A 27,531-nucleotide genomic window follows, 5' to 3' on the forward strand; every position below is an offset into this window, starting at 1 on the left:
GGGGCGGGGCGGGGCCGAGGAGAGCCCGCCCCCGCCGGCCGCGGCCATTGGCGGCGGGCAGGGGGCGGGTGCGGGCGCGGCGATTGGGGCCGCGGTCGCCCGTCACCGTGGGGCTGGCGGGCGACGACGTAGCGCGGCGCTCGGAACTGACCTACTAACACACATCTCCCGGCGCGGCCACGGCGCCCGCGGACCCGGCGCGCCGCCCGCCTCCCGAGCCGCGCCCTCGCCTCCGCCCGGAGCTCGGCCCCAGCCGGGCCCCAGCCCCAGCCCGAGCGCCGCCGGGCCCCGCTCCCGGCCCGTTCTTTCTCCCGCCGCCCGGCTCGCCGGCCCGAGAGCAGGAACACGGTAAGCGCTCCGCCCACTGCCGACCCGGCCCCGCGCCCGGCTCCCCGCCCGCTCCCGGGCGCGCGGGCGCCCGGCGCGGGTCCTGCTGTGCGCGGGGCTGGCCCGCGGCGGCAAGTGTGCGCGGGGCATTCGCACGGGGCATTCGTTACATAAACTTTTGCTGCCTTGTCAGGAGAGGACTCGCCACCTTAAGGTGGCTGCTTTGATTGCAGCGCCCTCGCGCCGGCACGTAGCCCGAGCTGGTTGGAGCTCCCCCCTCCCCCCGCCGCTGTTGCATAATGTCTCCTGATTTCGGGAAAATTGATGTTTTGGTAGAGAAGCGGAGACTGAGCCGAGGCTGAGCCATCTCGAGCGGGAAGGGCAACGCTGTTTCCCTTCTCGTGCCTTCTGCGGTCCTGGCGGCGGGGGGTGGGCGGGGAGGGCGGCTGAGTAATGGGAAATAGTCTTGATTTTCTTGAGAAAGAGCTGGTGGCGTGAGCAGTGACGGCACTGGGAGAATGCCTGCGCGGCGTTGGTGGTGCCCCGGCCGTGTGTGCACGACGTTTTCCACCGAGTTTGTCGTCAGCGTGTTGTACCGGCGCTCGGGAGGTTGTGGGTTTGTCCTTGCATACATTGCATAATCTGTCCACGGTGAAATATTGGCAGGGATTACGGCTGATCTGGGAATGAGCGCGTACGTGTGCAATGATTTGGTAATTTTATCGCAGCGTTGAGTATCAGGTCGTTATTTACATCTAGAGTACCTCCCAAATAAAAAGGTACGTTTTAAAACACTATTGCAAAACGTGAAAGGAAGAGTTTCTCGGGTTGAATTCTGATCTCTGATACTGCCAGGGTTCGCTCCTTAGGTGTTCTGAGGTATTATTTTTAAACCTGGAACGAGCCGTTGTGACGTTTACCTCCCCACCTTCCTAATTTTAATGCATTCCTTACAGTCAGCCCTTTTCCTCACCTCATTGTCGTTGCGTTTTCAGACACGACATGACAGATCACATAATAGTTTCCTGGAAATGTTGCATTATGTAACTGCTGAATTTGCTGGCAGTGAGCATAGGAAGAGGGAGCTAATTACGTGATTTTATAATCTTGTTACAAAGAATGTAGGACAATCTCAGCCTTTAAATGTCACTGTAACAGTTTGTTCTTGTTATTTTTTAAAGGGATAGATTAAACAGGAAAATAGACAACCGGGTAAGCATTGAGTTTGCTTATGCTGCCTAATGTATGTCTTTTCCCCAAATGAAATGTGCGTTCTTCTAAATTTAGTCCTATCAAATTTTAACAATTGTGGTGGCCTCCCAGTGCTATTTCTGGTGTTTTCTCCAGGGCTGTGTGCAAATACAAGTTCAAGGCCATTGGCTGTAGTTTTAACTCCACGCCTTCGGAGACCTTTGATAAGACTGTATTTTTAGGAAGACATTTGGCAGAGCCTGGTGATTTGCTGGATTCTGACTCTCCTTTATCTTTTTAAAGGACAGTTTAGGCAAGTGCTGTTCCTGAGAAAGCAGGGGATGGCCAAGTGTCATCTTTTGGTCTTTGCTTTTGTAAATAACAGCAGCGAATGACGAGGTCACAAGTATTATTTCACATCCTATTTTTTTCTCCAGACCAGATACGATTTATGGGAAACAAATATAGGTTAGTAGTTTATATTTTTGCTGGATAACCTAGTTTTATTTATGTGAGGACAGATGACTATACTATAACGTACCCAGATTTTATGTTTCTTCCCGAACTCTTATGCAGGGTAAATATGTTAATATAGGTATATGACGGTGTGTGTATGTCAGATTTTCCTAACATTTAAATAATTAAAAGTGCAGCGTTGTGGGGTGTATTTTGAAGGGGGTATTATAAAAATTCACCACTTGGACAAATTATATTACGCAAATAATTGCAGTGGCTTTCCCAGAAGCTAATATTGCTCCAGGCCCGGTGTGAGACCCCGACCTACTTTGGAGCTGGGGCTGCCTGCAGGGGGCCGCGTAGCCTCGGGATGGAGACCTTCTGCGCGACCCTCCCTCCTGCGGCCGTGGGGCCGGGGTTGGGGTGGCGCGTGTGGACCTCGGGTGAGCGCTCGGCAGCGCCCGGGCGGCCGTCCGGCTCCGGCCTGCGCTCCTGCCCGCCCGGTCCCCACATTCCTTTGTTCTGGCGCGGGGGTCCTGGCGGTGCGGAGGCCCTGCTGCGCCGCCCACTCGGCGGGGGGCGGGTCCCGGGGAGGCGCGGCTTTGGGGGCGCGGAGGGGCCGGGCGTGCGGGTGCGCTAGGGGTTCAGTGTGCCGTGGGGTGGCGGGGAGGGGAGAGGCCGGGAGGAGAGCCGCGGCGGCGGGCGGCAGGGACCGGGCGAGGCGCCGGGACCGGGTACTCCGGGGAGGGGCCCGCCCCCTGCCTTCTGCACCCCGAGCACCGCAGACACCTTTGTTCCTGGAGGCTTCATTGTATTTCCGCGTCATGCGCTCTGCATTCGTAAAATGTGAAAAAGACGTAAGAAAACCTCCAAATGCCAACACGCCCCAGAAACTGGGGGCGGGGCGCTCCAGCCTCGATGGCGGTGGAAAGGAGGCCCAGCCGGAGTGGCTGTTCCGTCGATGTACTTTTTAAACCATTCATTTATGTGGTCGAGGGCTAGAGTAGAGAGAACTGAACCCCCGGAATTCAAAATAAATAAAAATCAAAACACCCAGGCGGACGCGGCTGCCCTGCAGTGAGGGGTCCTGTGGGCGCGCGGCGGGGACTGCGCGCGGGGCGGGGCGCGGGGGCGCGGGGCGGGCGCGGGGGCGGGCGCGGGGGCGGGCAGGGCCGCGCGGGCGCCTGGCAGGACCGGGGCAGGCCATCTGCCCTGACTGAGGGTTGGCCTCGCGGGATCGGATCCCGCAGGACCCTGACGTTCTGCCGGGAATTCCAGGCCTCCGGCAGCCGAGCCCTCCGCTGGTGAGGTGTTAGGAGCGCGGGCTCTGGGCCGCCAGAGCTGGGTCCCGGGTGCGGCCTGGCCGCGGGCCTCGGGCGAGCTGGGCAGTGCCCCCTGTATTGCTGGCCGGGAACCAGGTTTTCGGAAGTGTGGCCCGTCAGTGTTCCTGCCGGGATGTCCGTGCGGCGGCTGGGACGGGGTCTGTATTCGGCTACAGTTACAGGTCCTTCTTGAAACACTTTTTTGTTCTGATGGTTAACTTTTGCCTCAAACCCCTTTGCCCTGTGGCGCTCGCTGGTCATTACGTTTGAGGGAATTCTTGACGGGATTGCAGAACCTCAAACTTCCCGTCCTCGGCCCGCGTAATGTTTGGGGAACTGCTTGCGGGCGGCGCGCTCCTGGCGGCAGAAGGCCGTGAAAAGTGCCGGCAGCTCGGCCTCCCCGGGCAGGCCCCTGGCCCGGCCACCTCGGCACCTGGACCCCGGGCCGAGCCCTGCGGGCGCGGGGACCCTCAGGCTGGCCTTGCCGACTCGGCCCGTGGGCTGGTCAAGGACATCCGTGGTTACCCCACATCCTCACCGCGGACCAGGGGAGGCGAGAGGCCTAGAGCCGGCGGGGTCGGCTTCCCGGGCCCTCATTCCTGGGAGGCGAGGCTAGGACCTCACGCGGACCCTGCCGGTGCCCGCGCTGTGCCCGCGCTGTGCCCAGCGCTCCGCCGCAGCCGGTGGTGACCAGGAAGTGGAGGCGCAGAGAACCTGATAAGCAGCCTGAAAGCGGGGTGGGGTGGGGTGGGGGTCCTGCTGGCGACACCCTCCGGCCCTCCCTGAGCGAGGACAAGCTCACTGTAATTTTTGAAGCAATTTCCTTTCCTGTGTTAAAGGCTTATCTTTGCAAAGTGCAATTATAACACGACTGTGATGCAACAACCTGCAAGTTCAAACCCTTTGTCAGAGCCTTTCCCGGTTGAGCAATGCGCCTGACTCACCAGCTGAGTGGATATTTCTAGTTGACCTTGCTGTGGTCCAGAGTCAGTTCCCAGACGTGACTGATTGCAGCATGGAGTGGAAAAGGTGCGGTCATATTGCCCAGCCTTTATTTTTAACCGACCTAAAATCACACATACTTCATTATTTCCATTGTAATCCAGATGGCATCGATGCTGTTAAAAGTTGTTTATTTTTAATTTGTATTGAGGAATGAGAGCACACTTGGGATTCAGTTCAAAATATGACAGAAAAAACGTAATCGAAGTTTCCTTTAATATTCGTCTGTTGTTTCTGTAAGGGTGGCCTATGTTTCTCTGGGTTAACACATTGTTTGATATCCTGTTATTTTTCTAAATTATACTTGAGTTGACTTTTATCCAAATCAGACTCACATGTGAGTGTCGAAAGACACTGACCTTGGTCACAGACATTACATAAGAGTTTTTCAGTTTCAAAATGAACTTATATCACCACCACTCCCTATTAGCTCTCAAATTTCTTTGCAAATAACTTTCCTATAGTAAAAAAAGAAAATACTGTTTCTCATATGGCTTTCATTAGAGAGCATAAGCTTGTTTTGTGATAAGAAAGTTTAGTGGGGATTTACTAGATGCCTTTTGTAATGATTTGTGCGGTTTCATTGGAATCAGAATATTTATAAGCCCTTTAGTTGTCAGAACATGGTATCTTTTATTAATTAACTTTTCAGAGATCTCAAACTGCAATTAAGTAGCCTTCCAATAAGCACTAAAAATAAACATTTATGAAAAAATTGTCCTGTTCATAAGGCACATAGTAAAGCAAATGACATTTGTAATCTGCGCACTGGGAAAGTGAAATTAAAAAGAGGCAATCAGCCCAGCAGGGTGTGGCTCAGCGGTTGAGCATTGACCTAGGATCCAGGAGATCAGAGTTTGATTCCTGATCAGGGCACATGCCCAGGTTGTGGGCTCAATCCCCAGTTGGGGGCGTGCAGGAGGCAGCCGATCAGTGACTCTCATCATTGATGTTTCTGTCTCTCTCTCTCCCTCTCCCTTCCTCTCTCTGAAATCAATAAAGATATATTTAAAAAAACAAAGAGGCAATCAAAGTGAACCTGAGGAGAGTTGCAATGATTCTTCAGTGTAATCACAGACATTCAGGCACTTCCCCCACCCTGCGCCCACACCGGTTCTGCCATCGTTACCTGTGGCGTGCTTCTGGCTGTCCTTTCCCTCGCAGAATGTCCCGTAGCTGGGTTACTTTGTGATTGTTGGTGACCCTTCGGAGTTCAGCTTAGAGTTGCTAGACTGCTAAGTTATCTCTCCAGAGTTACAAGAAAAAGATCCCCATTTTGAAATGACTGCAGATTTTTAAAAAATGCCCCGCTGTTCCACCCCCACGCCCCAATTCCTCTCCGTCTTTGGCGAGGGTGGTTTTGTCTTGATTTCTAAGCCCGCAGTGTCAGCATCTGTGCGCTGCTCTGCTCGGCCTTCACGATATTGTCATCCTGTGCCCGGTGACACACGCTGGCCTCTTCTCTTAAGAAACGTCAAGTTATACTGTTCTATTTCAGTTCCTTCAGTTATTTCACTGCTATAATGAAATGCAATTTTAATCATTTATTAAGTTTAAATCTAATTTTCAAGTGGTCCTTTGTGGAGGTTGCTCGAGAAACTTCCATTCATACTAAACTCCACCAGATTGTGACACATTTATTTACGGATGCACCGAAATAGAAAAAGTAGGTCGATTTGCTCCTGTGATGGGCTAGGCTTTGGCGAAGTGTGAGAGCGTCTGCTTATGTGCGTTCGTATCTGGATCAAGCATGCGCTTCTCACTACAGACAGAATTGTATTATTAATGGGAGGCCCTCATTGGCACTTAGAGAGGTTTAACATAGTTTTTTGTGTTTTTTTTTTAATTTAAAGAGCCTTTTATTTTTCAGACTGAGTAGAAAGCCCTCTTCTGTACAACTTCAGTGTTTCCTGGGTGGTTTTGTCCCCGTTCCACTCTTGATTGTACCTGTGTATTTTTTTCCTACTTTATCTGCGTTTAAATACTGGCTTTCATGTTTATCCATGAAAAGAAGTAAAGTGTTTTATTGAAATAGTCCTGTCATGGATTTTACCCACAGGAAGAAAATGTAGGTTAATATTTTACTAGTATTAATAGTTTAATGAGCTGTGAATTGATTAACTCCCCCCCCCCCCCCCCCCCCAAAATGGCACTTATCTCCAAAACAAGCAGCTGCCTGCTTCCTGGAGAGACGGCTTATGGTTGCACGTAACAGGGCTGTTTTTTCTTTAATGATTTCTGTACAATACCTCTCAGGGATAAACAGCACATTCGAGAGAGTGGGGGGAAAATGAGAGTTCTATAAAGTGTTTCTCTGTCTTTGGGCATATGAAATAGTACTTCATTTTTTTATTGACAGATTTTAAAATCAAAATATGTAAAAGACTCAATTTGCAATAAGACTTATTAATAACAAAATTTCCCTATAGTAGATTTTAATGTCTAAACTGCTAGTAAGAGTTCAGATGCTTTAAACACAATGTTGTTTCTTTTCTGGTTTTATAAGGAGTCTGACTGTCACCGTTACCTCTGACAGGTGTTGGAGGTCAGGGAAGATAAAGGCCTATCAGCTACTGTGAAAGTGAGTAATGAGGTCACTCCTCCAGAAGAAATTTGGTCTAGAATTCCTATTGTAAAGCTTTATTTTAGGGGAATTTTCTAAGCCAAATTTTAATCTTAATTAAAAACAATATTCGGGTCACCTGCGTTAGATAGACTTTAAAACTTCAGGCTTACGAAAGAGAACTCCTGCCTATGGGAATAGCGCCAGGTACTGGGAAGCAGCATTAATTAGCAACAGCACGTCCACATTAGATGTGGGGGAAATGTCCATTGGGATGTGATGACGCCTGCTCTTAAATTTCTCTCTTTATTTGTGTTTTTAAGAAGCAGCCATATTACCTAATGGGTGTAATGAAGCTGATCATGCTGAGCACACCAACGTCACAGGACTGGCATTTAAGTCAATTACTCACCAAAAAGGAAACTTAAGTGGTGACCGATGTGACACAATGTTAGTAGTGACCTGAATACGTGAGGCAGAGGTGACGATTGTTAAATTAATCATAAGGGGAAACTTTGAAATTTGAAATTAAGTCATTAGTTGGGTATAAGTGCTGATGTTTTTAGAAGGCATTGTGAACCGCCTTTGTGTTCACCTCCATTTAGGGTCACTGCTGAGAGACACACCCAGGTTTAGGGCCCAGCTGGGCCTCCTGTCGCTGCGTGGTCTTGGGAAGGTCACTGGGTTTTAGCTCCGCTCCAGCTCCGTGGGTTGAAGATGCGTGCATTTTGGGTGTTAAAAGGAATTAAGGTGACGATGCTATCGCTGTGACTTTACTTGTCCTTTATTTATTTTAGCAAAAGTAAAATGCCCAAGAGATTAACATTTTAGCAGGAAACCTTAGCATGTTTTCTTCTCAATTCAGTAAATAGCCTCCAGGTAGGAAGCAACTGAGGAAGCTGGGAGGGAAGTGGCCCAGAGGTGGCCTCCCTGTCTCCCAGCAACTGAGCAAAGGGCACGATTCCCAGGAGGGAGAGGGGCACAGAAAAGGAGCCGCAGTAGCGCCCAGCAGCCCCCCGCAAGCTCAGGAGAGGGCACTGTTAGAGGAGTCGGGGTGGGTCGGCCTGACTGGAGCCTTTGTCCTGCCACCGTGCTAGCTGTGTGACTCCGGGCAGGACTCTTAACTTCTCGGAGCCTTAGTTTTCTCATCTGAAAATGGTTATCGTGAGGGTAACGAAGTGATGGCAGGCAGGCTCCCAGTGCCTGTGACACAGTGTTCAGCACATGGAGCCTGTTAGGACTGTCGTTGTTTTTGTCATTATACCAAGAAAAAAGCGCGGTAGAAACGGTGTGAAGTGGGGGAGCCCAGGCCCTCGCCAGCGTCGCCCCTCGCGCACTCCTTGCTACCCGCTTGTCCTCCCCTCCTGCCGCGGGCTGGCCGTCCTTTGCCTCTCGGAAGTTTGGCTTCCCCTCTGCCTTTCTGTGCCCCCGGCTGGCTCGGTGATGGCCGGGACGTGTGGAACAACCCAGTTGACGAATAAGAGAAGCTCTCTGCTAAGAAGGAAAACATTTTTCTTTTTTTTTAGAATTTCCAAAATAGTATTAAAAAGAAAGTATCAGAAAAGTTTTTTGGTTACAAAACTCTCTTCTATAAGGCAAACGAGTGACTGTCAGTCGGATGCTGAGCAGCTCGTGTGTTCAGTTTGTTGCTAGGATGCAGATACATTGACTTGGGCTTTGAGGGACAGCGGTCCCCCAGTACTGTCTAATTCCATTTCATTACGCTCTGACACTGATGAGAGGCCGTGGGGACTCGGCTGCTGCTTCTGTCGTTAGCCTGCGGTAACGCTGGTCCCGCTGTCCGTCGCTTTGCACAGTTGCAGAGCCTGCCTGGGGCGCTGAGGGCGGGCTGGCCGTGGCAGCGAAACCGAGCCCAGCGTGCACAGGCCAGCCGCCCTCATCGCCTCGTGCTGCTGAGCTGTGCAGCTCTGCGAGAGTATCTGATAAATAATGTTCTAGAAAACGTCCTCTGATAGTATGTGGTAATTTGCCAATGGAGTCACAAAGGCAGATAATTCGGGCAGGTAAGGGAAGAATCCCAGAGTTTTCCCTCCAGTACACGTAGTAAAATGCAAGTGGGGAAGTTAACTAAGAAGAAATGAGGCTCCTGCAGGTCTGAACGTACCGGCGAAGCTGCGGAGATGATGAAGTGAACAGACAGCACCTGGACACTTAGACGGAAGGGGTTAAAGGTTTTCAGACGAGTGGGATATTTTTGGTAAATGGAAGTAGGTTTGTTTTCTCTGTGCCTAGGCAGGACTTTAGGGGAACTTTTAGCTGAATAAGGGAGCACAGATCCTTAACAAGAGGAAAGAAACCATCCCATGTGGAGGAAAAATGAGTTTTTGTGTCAGAAGACAAAGCCTAAGTGGAAAATGGGAAGCACTGCTGTTTTACTACAGCGGCAACTAGAAAGACTCCCCCTCTATGCCCTCACCGCTTGCCGTGGCTGATTCCTTGCCTACACTTGATATTAATCCCAAACTTCGCTAAGTCGCAGCTCAGTTTTCATGTTGACTCAATTTGATAGACGAAAATGTGGCATTGAACCTTGCTTTTATGATCCTGAAATTATTACATCACTCCTTCTATTACTTCTGGAAAAGACACAAGAATGTGGCAGGCTTTTCCAGCTGATAAAATTAAACTTCATTTCATTAGGCATTAGAAAACTATGCACAAGAGAGGAGGAGTGGCCCTCTCAGTGCGGCGGGACCAATGCCTCATGTGCAGGTGCTGCAAACGGCGGTCTCGCCACAGTTCCTTTCTGAAAGAATTGGGTGCAGACGCCCTGTCTGGAAACACACATCCAAAAATCGTCATAAAAAGACTGTTACTGGAACCTAATTTGGGTTTATTATCTCGTGGCAAGTCAAATTTAGAGAGTAAATATTTCATCTGTGGAAGAGGAAGCTAATTGATGGTTCTATTTTTGAGTTCTTATATTTTGTTTGAAACTAATTAGTAAAGTGGAAAGAAATTCTTTTCATAATTACATTCTCTCAGTTTAAAATATTTTTATTTTTATTGATTTGGGGGGGAAGGGAGAGAGTGTGGTGGCGGGAGGGAGAGAGAGAAACATTGATGTGTTGCTCCACTTATTGACGCATTCATTGGTTGCTTCTTGTATGTGCCCTGACCGGGGATCGAACCCACAACCTTGGCATATTGGGACGATGCTCTAACCAACTAAGTCACTCGGCCAGGGCTTAAAATGATTTTAAGTTTCAAGAATCCCACTGTACTTAAAAAAAAAAAAAAAAGTCCTGATTAGTTACTGTATATTTTAGTCCAAAGCTTACTGTATAAATAAAACCTATTTTGACAGAATTTTCAGGACCCAAAAAAGTCCTTTGGATGCTTCGTTCTTAAGTGAATGTTTGATAAATCAGTTTGAAGGAACCAAAGAAAAGAAGGTTTCTAACCTCATAGCACAGAAGCGTCAGAAGAGTTTGCTTTATTAAGGAGAGTCCTTTCCATTCGGGTGTGCTGCGCACCTGCAGGAGGAGCTGGACATAAGCCCAGCAGGCAGGCAGGGGCTGGAGGGACAGGTTTGTGTCCATAGGGACAGAAGAGTCAGATTAAAACAATTACAACTCAGTTACTTGTGTGATTTTTATTTTAGTTTTGGGGGAAATAAAAATTTAGCTCCATTTGCATTTTATTCCATGTAATTGTAGAATTTGTTTACTGATAGTAAAGGAGCTTACTTGGAAAAGTTCCTCTTAAGAGGTTAGCTTGTTTGCTTCTCAGTGATAGAAATGTTATCTCAAATTTTTTAGAAGCACCACAATATGCAAGGACTATTTTAAAAGTTACCTAGAGAGGCGATGTCATTTCCTTCCTGTGGAGTGCCATCCCCACACGCCCGTCCCACCCCACCTTTCCTTCTCTGGAAACCGCCTTCCTCTGCTCCTCCGAGGCCAGTCGTGGTGCTGGGTTTCTCTCCCTCGCCTGGACCACGGGCTGATTGCTCTGCCCCGGGTCTCCCTGGGCATTTGTCCTTTACAACTGGACAGTCTAGGTTTTTGGGAACTCGTTTCCCTTTTCAGATCACCGACTCTGAGGGAAAACTGTGCCTTGTTCAGACCTGTGTACCCTAGATGCTTAGCACAGCTCCTGTACGAAATCGGTAGTAAGCGTTTACCAAATGGGTAACTGTTTCTCTTCGTGTGCCGCAGGTTACCGAGAAGGCCCTACTCCGCTCGGCGGAGGAGCTGGAGGGACCGTCCCGGACAGTAGAAGAAAGGGAAGAATATTGATGGATTTTAAGCCGCAGCTTGTGGAGCACTTGAGAATCCTGGGGAAATAACTTGTCCCCGGCTCGGCACAGGCAGAGTAAGGTGGTTTCTGATGCAGCTGAGAAAGATGCAGGCCGTCAAGAAGGAGCAGGCCTCTCTGGACCCCGGGAGCAGTGTGGACAAGGCGGTGGTGCTGAGCTCGGCTTTAACCGAAGCCTCCGAAGACCTGACCCCCGGCGAGGAGCTGCTTCTGAGTGAAGGCAGTGTGGGGCGCAGCAAATCCTCCGCCTGCCGGCGGAAGCGGGAGTTCATTCCCGACGAGAAGAAAGATGCCATGTACTGGGAAAAAAGGCGGAAAAATAACGAAGCTGCCAAGAGGTCGCGGGAGAAGCGTCGGCTGAATGACCTGGTTTTGGAGAACAAGCTGATCGCACTGGGAGAAGAAAACGCCACTCTAAAGGCTGAACTGCTTTCCCTAAAATTAAAGTTTGGCTTAATTAGCTCCACAGCATATGCCCAGGAGATCCAGAAGCTCAGTAATTCCACGGCCGTGTACTTCCAAGACTACCAGGCCCCCGCGGCCAGCGGGAGCGCCTTCGCGGAGGAGCCCGCGGTGGCCGGCAGCTGCATCTCCGTCATCAAGCACTCGCCGCAGAGCTCGCTGTCTGACGGCTCCGAGGCCTCCTCGCTGGACCACTCGCAGGAGGGCCCGGCGCGGGGCGGCTGCGGCAGCCCCGGCGGCCAGTTCCAGGCCATCAAGCAGGAGCCGGTGGAGCTGGAGAGCTACGCGCGGGAGCCCAGAGAGGAGCGAGGCGCCTACCGGGCGGCCGTCTACCAGAACTACGTGGGCGGTTCTTTCCCTGGCTACTCACACTCCCCTCCCCTGCTGCAGGTCAGCCGGTCCTCCAGCAACTCCCCGAGGACGTCGGAAACCGACGACGGTGCGGTCGGAAAGTCGTCGGATGGAGAAGACGAGCAGCAGGTTCCCAAAGGCCCGATCCACTCTCCTGTTGAGCTTCAGCACGGACACGCCACCGTGGTTAAAGTTCCAGAAGTGAATTCCTCTGCTTTGCCACACAAGCTCCGTATTAAAGCCAAAGCCATGCAGATAAAAGTCGAGGCTTTCGATAACGAATTTGATACCACGCAGAAACTCTCCTCGCCCGTTGACATGACGTCAAAGAGACATTTCGAACTGGAGAAGCACGGTGCCCCAAGTATGGTGCATTCTCCCCTCACTCCCTTTTCGGTGCAGGTGACCAACATCCAGGATTGGTCTCTCAGGTCCGAACACTGGCATCAAAAGGAACCTAATGGCAAAACTCAGAGTAGTTTCAAAACTGGGGTTGTTGAGATGAAAGACAATGGCTACAAAGTCTCTGACCCCGAGAATTTGTTTTTGAAGCAGGGGATCGCAAACTTGTCTGCAGAGGTGGTCTCGCTTAAGAGACTTATAGCCACACACCAGATCTCGGCCTCGGACTCCGGGTAGACCCTGCTGAACAGACCGGGCACTTAGAGGTGCCGTTGGCAATAGATGCTTATGTTTTGTATTAGGCTGAGTTTTCACTGGACCCGTGATGTCATTTCACTGTAATGTTCACACGTTGTCTGTCGGTGTCTTTTTGTGCACAAATGATAATGAAGATTAGATTGTGGTGTTGCCCTGCCTTGTGTATAGTCAGATAGTCCGTGCAGAGACTGTATATACTGAACATTATTTTTGTTGTTCTGTTATAAAGCGTGTAAGTTACCAGTTTCAATAAAGGGTTGGTGACAAACACAGAACTTCTGCTCCACTGCACTTGATTTTGGGGTAAAGAAAAAGCCATTTAGATATTAAGGTATTCTGCATTTTACTTATTTAGGGGAGTTTTCTCCCTTGAGTAAGGAAAAACTGAAGTGTAAGTTCAGCAAATAATTTGTGTTTCTTCTAATTTGGCCCAGGCTCTAAGTGAAAACCTTCCAAAGAGAAGGAGAAATGACAGTGAATTTTCTTGCCTTTGAGACTACTTTGCTAACTTGCTCCCCATTATCTCTTTTTCTTTGAAGTTAAGTTTCTCCATATTTTTTTAACTAGAGAGACCCAGTATTTTTGGCATCAGCTTGTCTTTAGTCATCTCTCTAAGTGTGACACATGGCTGTGAGGAGCTGAGTCACTGACACACTTTATTAATTAGAGGTTTTTTGAAAAAAGTGACTAAAGACTAAGCATGAAGTCATTTTTAAAATGTTATTGTAAATCTTAACAGTTCTAGAGGATAACCATCTAGGGAAGTAACTTAATGAAATTGTTTTTATTTAGTTTCCAAAAATTCCAAAATTCACCAGTTATCACATTCTAGCACTCAGGGTCTGCGTGTGTGTAATGGCGGGTTTTTTATGATTTGTTCACGGCGAATGTAAGTAACGGTTCTTGTTTAGAACTCTGTACCACGCATACACACGTGCAGAGGAGAGCCTCACTCCGAGATCATTGATGCTAAGCCATTACGGCGACCTGTCGGGGATCTGCCGTGACCCCTCAGGGGCTGCCAGGCACGGACAGGCATGGACATGTGGCGTCTGGCCAGGCGGAGGCTGTGGGTGCCGTTGGTCAGGCTCAGCGTCGTCATAGCTGCTCCCCGCAGAACTGTCTCTTTCCACCTTGGCCTGGTTCATACTCCAGAGGAGGCGAAGGGACTTGAGGCGTCACAGAGCACGTGCAGGGTGGCTTAGCCTCACTCCGTTTCCTGTGTCCTTACTCTTACCTGTAACTCATGGCCCTTACAAGAGCCCGGTTGTAACATTTCGTTTTAGGGTCTGCAGTCTTTGGACTGCTCCATCTGAATAAGCCTGGCTTCTGATACATCAGACTTCCTGCACTTTTAATTTTAAAAAAGTAGTCCTTTGAGTTAAAGGCGATGCCAGCCGCACACGTATGCCATTCACTTTGTACTTTTGGCCACAATGACCAGTTTTCTCTCTGAAATCTGGCTTTTAGAGAAATGTGTTGCTGGCCTTGGCCTCCTCCCTTCAGTACTTTATTAGTGGCTGGGTGGGGCCCAGAGACAAACCCATCTTATCTGCCAATGTGGCAAAGCGTAGGACGCCTAAAATACTGGATGGGAACCAGGACCCAAAAGCGCTTGATGGCCTGGAATGGAGGGAATGACTAACAACTTGAATTATAATAGGAGTGCCAGGTAAAGTTAGGTTCCTGCGTTAAAAAGAATTGTAAAGGTCGTCCAAGTTCGCGGTTGGGGGAAGAACAATAAAATAACTGCATGTGGAGGGGAAAGCTCCAGTTGCCTGCAGCTTACCTTGAGTCCACCCCCAGCGGCATGCTGGTTATGGCAACACAAACTGGACACGGGACAGCTGTCCTGCTCGGCCGGGCGCCCCCAGCAGCGGGGAGATGTCACAGCTGTGAGGTGGGAGAACATGTTAAGAAAACCAGATAAATTGCCCCCCAAAGAGACGAACCTTCTCCTCTGAGGTACTCTAAGGGAGAGTCAGAACAAGTGGACAGCGGCGAGAGAGGCGGGTCTGGAGCTGCTCAGGAGCCCGCAGCGGGCGGCGGGCAGGGCAGAACGGGCGCCCTTGATTAACCGCTAGTGTCGCCTCCCAGTGTGTACGTCACGCAGGATGCCCTCTCCTTAGTCATTTTTCCTTTTGATTTCAAGGATCGAAGATATGGTTGGGATGATGTTTGAAATGTTACACCTTAAAAATAAAAGGATGGCATAATCTAGCAACCCCTCCCCACTAGGAACCAGAGAAATACAAAGTCAATTTACACTGCAGAGGGCTGCCGGTGCCTCCCTCCCACGCACACACTTTTATATCGTAAATGATGTAAAATGTGTTTAAAGCCAAATCTCTACCTGAACTCAGATGGAAGAGGCAGACACCTCAGAGCACCAGAAGTAAGAATTCCCAGAAAGGTGGCTGGCAGGTGGGAGGACGCTGTGGCCGGCAAAGCTGATGCCTCCGAGGGCTGACCCCCGCTGGACACGAGAGGGCGGGGAGCCACATGGTCAGCAGTGGGTTCGTGGGACATGGCAACAGAAAAGGCGCGTTGCCTCGCCTGCCAGGACAGGTGAGGGGAAGCAGGGAGCCTGGCGTGTGGGTTCAGAGTCAGGCCTTGCGCCTTAGCCCACAGTCCCCACACCCCCACCCACAGCTCACAGTCCCGTGGAACACAGGCACGGTGTCCCCACACGGCCACCCAGCAGCTCATCCTCCTGTGTCCAACAGGCCCTCATTGGTGCTATGTTACTACTCTGCCTACCCCGTAAAGGAGAGCATCGAGACGGAGAGGCCAACTCGCCAGGTCTCACGGCGGCCAGAGCCCAGGCCCAAGGGAGTGGGAAGCGGCCGGCCAGCTAGCAGAGGCGCTGTGGTCCGGCCCGACATGACCACAGGAGGTGGCCTTGGGCAGTGAGTCTGGGGAGCAGTCCTCAGGAGAAAGGGGTGGCCAGGTTGAAGTGCTTTTCTCTGTGACAGTAAATGTGCTCTCCGAACATCTGCTTCCCGTGGCCTGACAGTTGTGTGAGACTCCACCTTCTATCCGCAAGGAACAAGTGCTCGCAGGTGAGAAGAGCCAGGCCTGTGTGGTCTCCCCGTTTGCAGGCGGGCGTGTCCTCACGCATTACCTCCGCTCAAGTCCAGCCCCTCGCAACGGGCTCCGTTCAGCTGGCCGCTGTTCTACTCTTTTTGAAAACCAGACGTTATCCCTCAAAAATTAGACGCATGGGCAGCACCCACTTGGTTTTTGGGGATTTTTGTGTTCGAGGGCAGGGACCGGGGCTTGTTCAGGGAGTACAGCAACTAATAACTTGCCAGGAAGATGGGACTGTGGGATATCCAGGATGCCAGCCAGGGCAGGGAAGTAAACAGAAATTCAGTCTAAAATGTGAGCCAGGACGTCTTCATGGAAGGCCACAGAAAACCCGGTGGTCTCCAGACTGGCGGCTTCCCATGGCCCGGCTGAGACGTGCTAACAGACGGGAGGAGCCAAAGGAGACGAGAGGGCAGGCTGGCAAAGAGCAGGTGATGCTAGCAGGCGACGGCGCTGCTCAGAGGCGAGGAGGCCTCTGGCTGGCGCTGCGGCGTGCAGGGCCCGTCGGGAGCGGGGGCTGTTTGAGTGCCGGCGACGCTGTGGCAGACGGGGAGAGGACTTCACAGAGTAAGCAGAAGGGGAGGAGCCCAGACAGGTGTGACTGCTGTTTTGGTACCATTCTGTCAGGGTTGTCCCGTGAGAGGGAGAAGGTGACGGGAAAGCGCTGAGTGCGTCCTGAGGCCCTGGGGGCCGGGACAGGCCCTTGGAGAGCGGGGTGCGGGGACTCTGAGGACGGGGGCAGCTCACCCAGCAGCCCTGCGCAGCCACTTGGCAGAGGGAGCCGCGGGACGGAGGCCTCAGAACCAGCCACCCCGGGGTAGGCCGATGTCTCAGTGTAAAGGTTAAAAAAGTTATTCTACCAGCCGGGCCAGATTTCCCGGAGAGAAGGAACTTCCTTTCTGAAAACGTGATGCACTGCTGAGCCCACAGGAAAGCCCTGAACAGTGATGTCCGCAGGTCCCGGCCCGGGAGGAGGCGCCGCCCTGCTGAGGAGGTGGGAGCCCCTGCTGGGTGGTTTGTGCTCTCAGGGTGGGAGCCTCGGCTACTTTGGGCAGGAAAAGGAGGGAGAAAAGAGAAGGGAGGGAGGCGACGGGGGCCCTGCCGAACATGAGCAAAACCCTTTCTTCCATTTCCTCCCCCAGTTGCCTTAGTCCTGCTAGACTCAGGCTTTGTGTGAGTGGGTTTCTGTGTCTGCTGGTAGCACTGGGTAGGACTCCACAGGGTGAGGCAGCCCTTCTGGGAGCCAGCACCGGGGTGGGGGTGATTGGGACGGCTGAGGCCAGGGGACCTGCAGAGCCCCGGGGGGCCTCGGACCTTGACGGCCACGCCGCTGAGGCCGAGGGGCCGCCTGTCTGGATCTCGGGGCTTAGGGAGGCCTACTAATGATCAATAAACAGGAATGGCCTGTATGTACCCAGTTTTGTGCTACTTGCTCTGGAGGAAACAGCAAAAAGAAACAGTATCTCCTTTTGAAGAATTTTGAATTTGCTTGTAAAAAAAAGACCAGAGCCCTAACAGTGGTGCGGCCAGTAGACATTACTGGGGGGCATGGCGTGTAGGGAAGAGGCCCTGCGGAAGGGGCTCGGGGACAGCCTGCAGTCACGGGGGGAGCCGAGGGATGCCTGTGAGAGGAGCTGGGCTGCAGGGGTGATCGGAACGTGGACAAGAAGAGCAGAGCGGAAAGCGGGGGTACTGTGCATCCTGGGAGAAATGGATTTATTTAGAGGATTGGTCAGAAAAGAAATTCAAAAGGAAATGTAGAGCCACTTGCAAAGGACCTTGAATGTCCAGCCTTAAAACATGGCCTGAGTCACAGGAATGGCTCTAGGAAATGGATTTTGTAAACCCAGCTGAAAGAGTGGAGCTGCAGGCGACCTCAAGTCTGAGTCAGGAGAGCAGAGGGCAGGGAAATGAGAGATTGGGGACCTGGAGAAGGGTCCTGGCCACTCGTTAAGAACGCTGTGGAAGGACACACAGGAGGAGTGGCAGAAGCTCCAGTGGGAGTGGGGCTGGAGCCCTGTGGTGCTTGGGGTGGGCCTATCCCAGCAGCTCCACACCAGGCCACTGGGCAGTTGTGGGCAGTGTGACCCTCGTGTCCCCTAAAGGGCAGGGGTGGCTGAGCTCCCCCACTCTGAGCCTCCCTGTGGCCCGGCAGGGCCTGGACTGAAAGTGACAGACCACCTGTCACAGGTTGGAAAGGTCCCCAAGTGCCCTGTGGAGCCACAAACTTTCACTCACCCTTGAGGCCTGGGCTCAGAGCTGCTCCACTCTGTTCACTAGTCCTGTCCCCGTGGGCACTAAAGTCCCTGGAGAAAAGGGGTGGGAGAGGGTTAGAAAAGGGGCCAGTGCAGGGAGGAAAAAAGAGGAAGCGGTGTAAGGGTGGGAGGAGCCCCGGAGAAGACCTGCCCAGAAGAAATGGGGGGCTCCTGGAGGGCACGGGGCAGCCACGCGGGGCTGGAGGAGAGCGGTGGCTGTGGGCACGGCAGCCTGCAGAGCAGCCGGGGAGGCAACGCCAGGGGCGGTAGCTTCCTCCTGTTCTCAGAATACCTCGAACTCACTGCCAAGCTGCCACTTTCACAGCCTTTCTCAGAAAGCAGCTCACGCCCAAATAGCTTTAAGACAGAGTTCTTAGGCCCCAGGTCGAGAGGAATTGCTGGACGGAAGGGAGCACGCTCAGCCCCCTGCTTGCCTCCAGTGGCACGTGCTCTGCCTCTGTCCTCACGTGTCAACAACCTGGCTCCAGCCGCCCGGGACCTGGGACCACCACCGTAGGCAGCCATAAGATTGCGCCTTGTCCCTCCGGCAACATTAAAACCACGCGGCCCTATGATATGACAAAGGGAGGTCGGAAATGTGGCTGGCAAGCTCTTCCTTGCACACACATCGGCGTTTCCTGACCGCCTCACCAAGAACGAGATCAGCCGAGCCGGGCTTACTGAGGAGGGAGATTGCAAGACTCATTCCTGGCCTTCTACGGAGTATGATAAATGCCACAGTAAATGATTTCTTGCCCTTTGATTTGGAGTTGCTTTTGTGCCGCATGACAAATGGCATCTAAGATCATATCGCCATCCCTGTGGAGCAAAACTATGACTATTTAGATAATTCAAGTGACAGAATTCAGAATTTTTTGATCCTGTAAATGAGTGTCTTTTTCTAAAATCAAAATAACTCTCTGTATTCTCCACTTCCTTTGAATATGCAAGTTAGGCCTGGTTTGCAAAACACATAGAAAACTCACTTTCCTAGGTCGGGGATCGTCTTAGCCCTTCCCTAGAGCCATCAGTAAAGCAGAAATGAAGGAAGTGTCGCTGTTCATGGTCGTTGAGTTAGAAAGTAGTTAACCTCAGGCAAGAATGCTCCACGGTGCAGCAAGTGCAATGTGACCACTGACGAAAGCAGCGTCCGGCGGGAAGCAGAGGGGCCGAGCCTCACCAGGACCTGCCGCTTTTTCATCGCTGCCTAACATTTTGCCACGTTCTCTGATGCCTAGATGCCATGAAGAGAGTGCCAGAAACTGAACTCTGCCTCAAAAATACAGTGCTATGTATTTATGGTGAAAGCATAATAAAGAATTTTAACAGCAGGTCATTTTTGGGGGGCCTTTGTGAGAGCCCTGTGCTTTCCACACCTGCACTCACAGCGAGCTGAGAGAGCAGCCCTGGGGCGCTTCCTCTGCTCGCCCCCCACCCCAGCCAGGACTGCAGGTTGGGAAGGCGCATCCAGGGCGTTCCTGCCTAGATCAGGGAACATTCTGCCGGGGAGGTGGCCGCCGCGACCCGCGGTGAGCACATGAGCATGCGGTGTGCAGCGCCCTGGGCGTCCGTGTGGCGCCCATAGCATCGTCTGCACCTTTGGGAACCCTTCCTGTGTCCCAGCAGTGGCCCTTTCCACAGCTCGCGTGGAGATGTGAAGCGATCCTGGGGTGTTAGGGTTGCAGAGAAACAAGCCAGCAGGATATGAGGGCATCATATCAGTATGTGTGCACCTGCATCTGTCTAGTGTCCATCCGTCTGAGGGAGATGGGCATGCGGTCCTGAGAGCCGCAAGTCCCACCGTCTGCCGCCTGCGAAGCCAGTCACGTAAGGCTGTGAGAGCCCGAGGCCTGAGAGCCAGGGGGGCCGACGGTGTAAACCCGGTGGGGTCGGAGGGCAGGAGAAGGTGAGATGAGGTGCCCCGGCTCAACAGTCAGGCCCAGGGAGAGGGAATCCCCTCCGCCTTGTACCCTTCAGGCCCTCCCCAGGTTGGACAGAGCCCGCCCACCCTGGGGAGAGCCACCCACTGACTCCAGTGTGGACCTCATGTGGAAACACCCTCACGGACACCCCCAGAACCATGTTTAATCTGGGCGCCCTGTGGCCAGTCAGGTTGATGCAGAAAATGAACCGTCCCCTCTGCCCAAGCTCCGGGACTGGTAGGTGGGAGCCAGGAAAGATTTCCGAAGCCGTGCCCCTGCCCACAGTGCAGGCTGTGCCACGGCCGGACGAGGCGCGCTGTCAGAGGCAGAACTCAGGAGAGAGAAGTCGCAGTAAGCACTTCACCGTCGGCCAGGCCCAGCCGCCTCGTGTCCGTGGGCTCCCGCGGCAGCCCCTTCCCTCGGGCCGCCTCCGCCCCGCAGCTGTCCTGCCCGAGGTGCACACTGATGACCCAGAAGCCCACAGCGGACCGCATCACTCCCCCTTTAAAAACTTCAGTAGACCCTCTTGTTGATAAACAGCAAAGGCCCAACTCCCTTGTCTGGAATTTAAGGCCCTCAACATTTTAGCTGGTGCTAATTTTTCCAGGCTTATCTCCTTCCACCTCTGAGTTCCAGACTGTAACTGGCTTAGTGAAATTTTACCATCCTGTATGCTTCTGTGCACCACGTGAAATGGATCTTACAGGTCACAGATAAAGCAGTGTGAAGCCGTGACTCCGTGTCACTGACGCCAGCCCTTCTCCCTGGAGCCCAGGGTCCCGCCAAGAGGCTTCAGGGGTGCATGGGAGGAAGGGAAGGGGAACAAGGCATCGGGTCATCTCTCTAGTTGGTTCACCCTCCTCTTCTTGGTACTGGGCATCTGCCTGAGAAAAAGGTTCTGCTCCTCCCACTCTGGATACTCTCCACCCCCAAATCCTGCTGTTCCTCCTGGTCTGAATTTGTATAGCGCTTACCTGCCCTGGCATTAATCACATGATGTCTTGTACTATTTATCTTTTCTGCATCTGAAACAGGTGGCCACTACGCAAATAGCATTATTCAAAATAAATTCTGATATAAGAAAACTAGAACTAAGTTTTCAGGGCAATCATTTTATAGACTAGGTAATATCTAGTTATGTACTGCGGGTGTTATTGATCTGTCCATCTAAACATTAATTTCCATGCTGTACACCTAAAACTAATACAATGTTATATCTAGATTAAAAATAAATTTTAGTTTAAACATAAAAATAAGTATATATTCCCAGAAATGGGACCACTGGGTCAAATGGCAATTCCATATTTAATTTTTTGAGGACCCTCCACACTGTTTTCCACAGTGGCTGCCCCAGTCTGCATCCCACCAGCAGTGCATCAGGGCTCCCCTTTCTCCACACCCTCGCCAGCACATGTCGTTTGTTGATTTGTTGATGGAGCCATTCTGACAGGTGTGAGGTGATACCTCCTGGTGGTTTTAATTTGCATCTCTGAGCATTTTTTCATGTCTCTTAGCCATCTGTATGTCCTCTTTGGAGAAGTGTCGATTTAAGTCCTTTGCCCTTTTATTTTTGGTTAATCTTAGCCTGAAGATCTTTTTTCCATTGATATATACATTTTTAGAGAGAGTGGAAGGGATTGAGGGAAGGGGCAGGGGGCAGGGAGAGAGAGAGAGAGGGAGAGAGAAACATTGATGTGAGAGAGACACGCTGATTGGTTGCCTCTTGCCTGCACCCCGACCAGGCTGGGGATTGATCCTGCAGCCCAGGTAGGTGCCTCTGACCAGGAGCTGAGCCTGCGACCCTTCAGTGTGAGAAGGGTCTAACCACCGAGAAACACCTGCCAGGGCTGCCCATTCTTTTAATTGGATTGTCTTCCTGGTGTTGAGTTGTATGAGTTCCTTATATATTTTGGAGATTAGCCCCTTATCGGATGTGCCATTGGAAATATGTTCTCCCATACAGTGTTCCCTTTTTCATTTTGATGCCGGTTTCTTTTGCTGTGCAGAAGCTTTTTAGTTTGATGCAGTCCCATTTGTTTATTTTCTCCTTTGTTTCCCTTGCTATGCATACCCCATGGACACAGACAACAGTGTGGTTACGGCCAGAGAGGGGACAGCAGGGTCTGGGTGGAAGGGGGGGTGGGGGGAAACTGGGGACATCTGTAATAATGTCAACAATATAAAAGGGGGAGGGATAGGATAAAAATAAGTGCTCTAAACAGTACCCCTTAAGGACAGCTTGAAAAAATTAAGTAACCTGACTAGGCTCTAAAAATGCAAAACAAAAATATCTTAGTATTTTAGACCAGAGATTTCCAACACTTTTTTTAACCCACAATGCTAGCTGTAAAAAGTACTGAGTACATCTATCCATCCATCCATCAATACAAAGAGAGACTCAGAAAGAAACACACACAGAATGCATATATTAAAGTCAATTAAAACATTAAATATTTGTAAAGCATAATGTATCTTATTTTTGGACAAGTAAATATAAAAAGAAATTCCAGTATTTCCCCTGCATCACAGAGGATAATCTGGTAAATGCTCTGGGCACCAAGACCCCAGTTAAAGGTCACTGTGTGAGGGGCTCAGAGATAGTTCATGTACTTGATAAACTAATTGGGGACTTTGTTTTAATTTTTTAAAGGTGTATTGTAGGACCTCAGTTCAAACTCATAGGTGTTTCTGAATTTTAAAGATATACACACACCCCTATCTATTCTCCCCCTATTTCTTTTCACCAGCCTAGATTTTAGTACGTAAGATAGCCTTACTAATATTTTTTCTAGTTTTGAACTATTTGTGACACCTGTACTGTGTTTTGGAAGTGAAGCTGGGTTTGGTTCATAAGGTGCCTAAGACTTCTCTGCTACAGAAAGAGCCAAAAAGACATGAGCCTGCCCGAGTTTCTTCCAGGGGCCGGGAAAGGCAGCCCAGCGAGTGAGGCCTCTGACGTCGGGGACGAGACTAAGTGGGGCTCTGGCCCACCAGGATGTTTTGACTGCAGGTGCTGAGCACCCCTTCCAGCTGCGAGCCCCAGGGCTAGTGTTCAAACAGGCTTTGCGGAAACAATCAGCTGTGAAGTTATTGTGGGGGCACATCTGGATTCGTCTTTTAAAGGCCACCATCTGATCTCTGAATTTCAAGCTTCTTTACAATTACAGCTGACCCTGAAGTTGATCTCTTTCGCCCTTTTCTGTCTTGGGTTCCAGAAGCCTTCCCAATATTTGTAAGATATTTGTAAGATTCACTGTCTGCTATTGCTCACTGTGACTCAGGCTGCGGATGTAATAAAAATACCAATTATTTTAAACAGTACATCTTTAAACTTCTCACCCCCCTTTATGAATGTTTACTAATGAGTCCTTATGGAGCCATTAAGGTGCGTGTGATCATTTATTATTACATGTGTGTTCTCTAAAATGAGAACAGCTTGTCTGCAGTGGTAACAAGCTCAAGAACATCTGCTTTGGAGGTAACTTCCAATAAGCCTCACATGGAACAGTCTGCTGTCTGTGAGTGGGACCCAACCACTGCACGAGTCCCCGAGAAAAGGTGACATAAATCTGCTAGTGCTGTTTGATTTACGCTATTTTTAAGTCATTTTATCTTTGGCTGTAGATATTCTGTTTTTGAAACATACAACTTATAAGAATTCCACAGACGTTACATTTCTGTAAAGACCAAAGTACTGAGTCACAGAGTAGATTTAAAGAATCCTTTCTTGTGAACCTCTGAGGTGTTCTTGCCATTTGAGTAATTCCTGCCATGTGTCAGAGGACCAAAGAAAGCAAAGTTAAAGTGATCGGTCACAACCCACAGGACATATCTGCAGAAGTTTTGTTGTGTGGTTAACTGCAGTAGCAAGTCATTTGCAACCAATTTTGCACATGGCTTTTGGTTTAATTCTTTAAAATACATCTGCCATCAAGTCAATCTTCTGATTTCTTCCTTTGTAAACTAAGCTTTGCTACTCAGTGTATGGTTTAGGTTTCAGCAGCAAGAACCTGACCTAGAAGTTTCTAGAATCACTAAATCTCAGGCCCCACCGAGAATTAGAATCTGCCTTCTAATAAGGTCTTCGGTGATTCACATATTCTCGTTACAGTTCGAGAAGTATGATCCATCCGAGTGGCCCCCCAAAACTCTGTCTTGATGAAATTAGTGAAAACTGGAGAATATACTCAGTTTTTCATAAAGCTAAATGTATTCAACTTTTTTTTAGCAGAAAGTTATGAGTCCTACATTCTTGGTGTTGTTGCTTATATAAATTAATGTTGAAATACAGAAGATAGCAGTTTGATTTTTTACTTAGTAAAATAAAAATTCAACAATCTTATGCCAGCTTTCTATTAATTTTTTGGTGATAAAAGAAAAGCAAAAATCTGGGAACCTCTGACATATGGGAGGAAGGCCAAACTCCCTCACATGCACGGAAGGCTCTTTAGAATTGTCACCCTTCGGCCCACCCCCCACTCCACCTCCCACCATTCTCCAGTCTGTTCTCCAGCCACTGAGCTCTGGTCTCCCAGCTCTGGCTCCGCATGTGAAGTTCCTTGGCCTGGGGATCCTGATCTCCACTCGGCAAGCTCCTTCTCTTTCTTCAAGCCCAACTCAGATCCCACCACACCTATGCGGTCCTTCTCAGTGGCGTTTCTACAGTGCTTTACTCATGGTTACTACAGTGCTTTTCACATTGTGGAAAATATTGCTTGTCCAGCTGTCCATCAGCACACCCAGACTGCGTGCCCCACAAAAGCAGACCCCGCATTCCCTCCATCACTGTCCCCTCAGCTCCTGAGGAAGATGGGCACACACCCGTGCTCACCACGTAGCAGCTGAACGGAGCACCGGGTGAGGTAGTCATCGTCAGATGCTCCGCTTGATAGGTTGAAATGGTCAGGTTTGGGACACAATAAAATTTTTATAATTCTTCAAATTATAAAAATATAAGAGAAATATAGTATAGAAATGTAAAAAGAAGATTTTAAAGCTTCCCCTCCTCAAGCCTGATGCTCCTAAGATGACCAAATGTGGTCTTGGTTTGTCCCTCACTTGATGTGACTTTGGTCAAGTCACTTAATTCCTCAGTTTCCATATTTGTAAGACGAGAATACCAGATTTACCTCACTTGGCTGAGTTATCCTGATGGTAGAAAGAAAAGAATTATGGAAGAACCTTTAAAAGTTAAAAGCTGAAACATTAAACAAATGGTTAGATGTAAATATGAGACAGTCACCTTTTTTAACACCCGTTAGAATGAAGGCACACAAGAGCTAAACTCATAGAAAGGGAGTAGAATGGTGGTTGCCAGGCCTGGGGGTGGGCAAGGAGAGAGGCTGGGAAAAGGTACAGACTTTCAGTTATAAGATGAATAAATCCCGAGAATCTAATGTAAGCACAGTGACTACAGCTGGTGACACTCTAGTGCATAAATGAAGTTTGCTAGGAGAGTAGAACTTAAGGGTCACACACATGAGGAAAGGATAACAGGTGATGGACGAGTGTGTGGGACACCTTGATGACAGGGCTCCTTTCGCAGTGCAAACGTTTATCAGCTCATTGCCTTGCATCCTTGAACTATATTGTAGTTTTGTCAATTAGACCTCCAGAGCGGATGCAGATGCGCCGTATATGAGTACTGGGTTGAAATGGTCAGGCTCGGGAGACCAATAACATTTTTATAATTCTTCAAATTATAAAAATATAAAAGAAACATAGTGTAGAGATGTAAAAAGAAAATTTTAAAGCTTCCCCTCCTCAAGCCTGATCAGTTAGCGGAGACTGCTGCAACAAAGCACCACAGACTGAGTGGCTTACACGACAGAAATGTACTGCCCGCAGCCCTGGAGGCGGGCGTCCGAGATCAAGGAGGGCGCGGCGTTGATTCCTCCTGAGGCCTCTCTCCGTGGGGTGTAGACGGCTGTCTTCTCCCTGTATCCTCACATGGTTGGCCTTCTGGGCATGTCTGTGCCCTAATTTCCTCTTCTCTTAAGGACATCAGCCATATTGGATTAGGGCCACCCTAATAACCCCTGTAAAGGCCCTACCTCCAAATCTAGTCACATTGTGAGGTGCTAGGGGTTAGGACATTAACATGTGCATTTTGAAGATACACAATTCAGTCCATAAGTGGCTTATTTAACTTTGCATAGTAAGTATTTCGTGAAGTTTTACTAAAGCTAAGGTGCCTCCCACATGGTTTATCCACTCCACAAATCCAGCCAGTTGTATAGGTTTCCAACTTTTTCCAACAGTAGGTCATTTTAGAAATGCAGGCACTGTTAAATTAACAATGGTGAGCCATGGCATCTCATCCCTGGTAAATGGGATTTGACTCCAACATGACTCAAGTAGGTAAAGAGATTGTTACAGTATTTTCAAATTATAAAAATATAAAAGAAATATAGTATAGAAGTATAAAAGGAAAATTTTAAAGGTTGCCCTCCTCGAATCTGGTCCTCCTAAGATGCCCAGCATTAAGTGGTTCAGCGTGTATTTTTCCATATTAAAAATGTCTGTATATGAAAACTTACACTAAAACATATGTACATATGGGGACTCCATATGGAGATATTTTCACACTCACTTCACTTTTATCAATAACTCATCATAAAATCTCCATTTCACAATGTAATTTCAGTAGAATTACACTTAACAGCTCAACATTACATATAATCAACACATTTCAGTGGGGGGAGGGGCAAACTGTGTGCCTTCCACTTGATGGTGACAGCAGGGAGCCTTTCTCGGTTCCTTTCCTCTGCAGACTTTGCCAGTCGGCCACCTAACAGCTATTCCCAGAACCCCTTTCCCTTTTCATCCTTGCAGTACAAGGGCAGGAATAAAAGAGATGTCCACTTTTCTAGATTCCCTTGCAGCTAGGGGTCAAAATGGGCCCAATTTGTCATTAAAATGTAAGAACAGTTGGCTGTGACTTCTGAGAAAGTTCTGTCTTCCTGATAAAAGGAAAAGTGAGCACAAAAACTCTTCTCTGACATTAGGTAGAGCTGCATGAGGCTACTGGGCCAAACAAGAGGGCCAAGCAACCTTCCAAAAGAAGAGGAGTTCCCCAGGAACTGGATGACATTGAAATTAGGAACTCCTGTTCATCTAAGTACATTGTTAGGTGAAGGAATTGTCAATCCACAGACTGACAGAAGATCTCCATCATGAATATAACCAGCAAGAGAATCATAGGCAGAATACATTAAAAACTACAAATGCATAAAAAAATGCAAATGTCACCATAGAGGACATCCAATCTAATAAGCATATGAAAAAGTGCCCACAGTCTTAGTTATCAGAGAAATGCAAATGAAAACCACCACGAGATCCATTATACAACCACGAGAATGGTTGACAAAGATAAGGAATAGTGGAACTTTTATATGTTTGAGTAGGAATGTAAATTGGTGCAATAAATTGTTGGTATCTAATAAAGATGACATACGCAAGTCTTCTTAAAATAATTTTTTATTTTTCAATTATAGGGGACATACAATATTATAGTAGTTTCAGATGTGCGGCACAGTGATTTATATATTTATATAACTTACTAAGTGATCACCTTGAAAAATCTAGTACTCAGCTGACACCACACATAGTTATAACAATATGATCGACTCTATGCCTACTTTAAGTCC

General features: G+C 49.6%; 1 protein-coding gene across 2 annotated transcripts; it reads left to right on the plus strand.

The window, feature by feature from the left end:
• Positions 1 to 296: 296 nt before the first annotated feature.
• NFIL3 (nuclear factor, interleukin 3 regulated) lies at positions 297 to 12,890 on the plus strand. Of its 2 annotated transcripts, none has more exons than XM_087823113.1 (2): positions 297 to 348; positions 11,043 to 12,890. In XM_087823113.1, exon 2 carries the CDS (start codon positions 11,215 to 11,217, stop codon positions 12,592 to 12,594), a length of 1,380 nt encoding a protein of 459 aa, XP_087679239.1. In that variant the 5' UTR covers positions 297 to 348; positions 11,043 to 11,214; the 3' UTR covers positions 12,595 to 12,890. The 2 variants fall into 2 exon arrangements, with proteins under 2 accessions (XP_087679239.1, XP_016057965.1); XM_016202479.2 differs by lacking the exon at positions 297 to 348 and adding an exon at positions 3,387 to 3,454.
• Positions 12,891 to 27,531: the final 14,641 nt, after the last annotated feature.

This window comes from Miniopterus natalensis, chromosome 12 (assembly GCF_054644295.1).
Source record: "Miniopterus natalensis isolate mMinNat1 chromosome 12, mMinNat1.hap1, whole genome shotgun sequence".
Classification (NCBI taxonomy): domain Eukaryota; kingdom Metazoa; phylum Chordata; class Mammalia; order Chiroptera; family Miniopteridae; genus Miniopterus; species Miniopterus natalensis.

Coding starts and splice junctions, on each gene's coding strand:
- NFIL3 (XM_087823113.1), top strand. CDS start 11,215: ATGCAGCTGAGAAAGATGCAGGCCGTCAAGAAGGAGCAGGCCTCTCTG.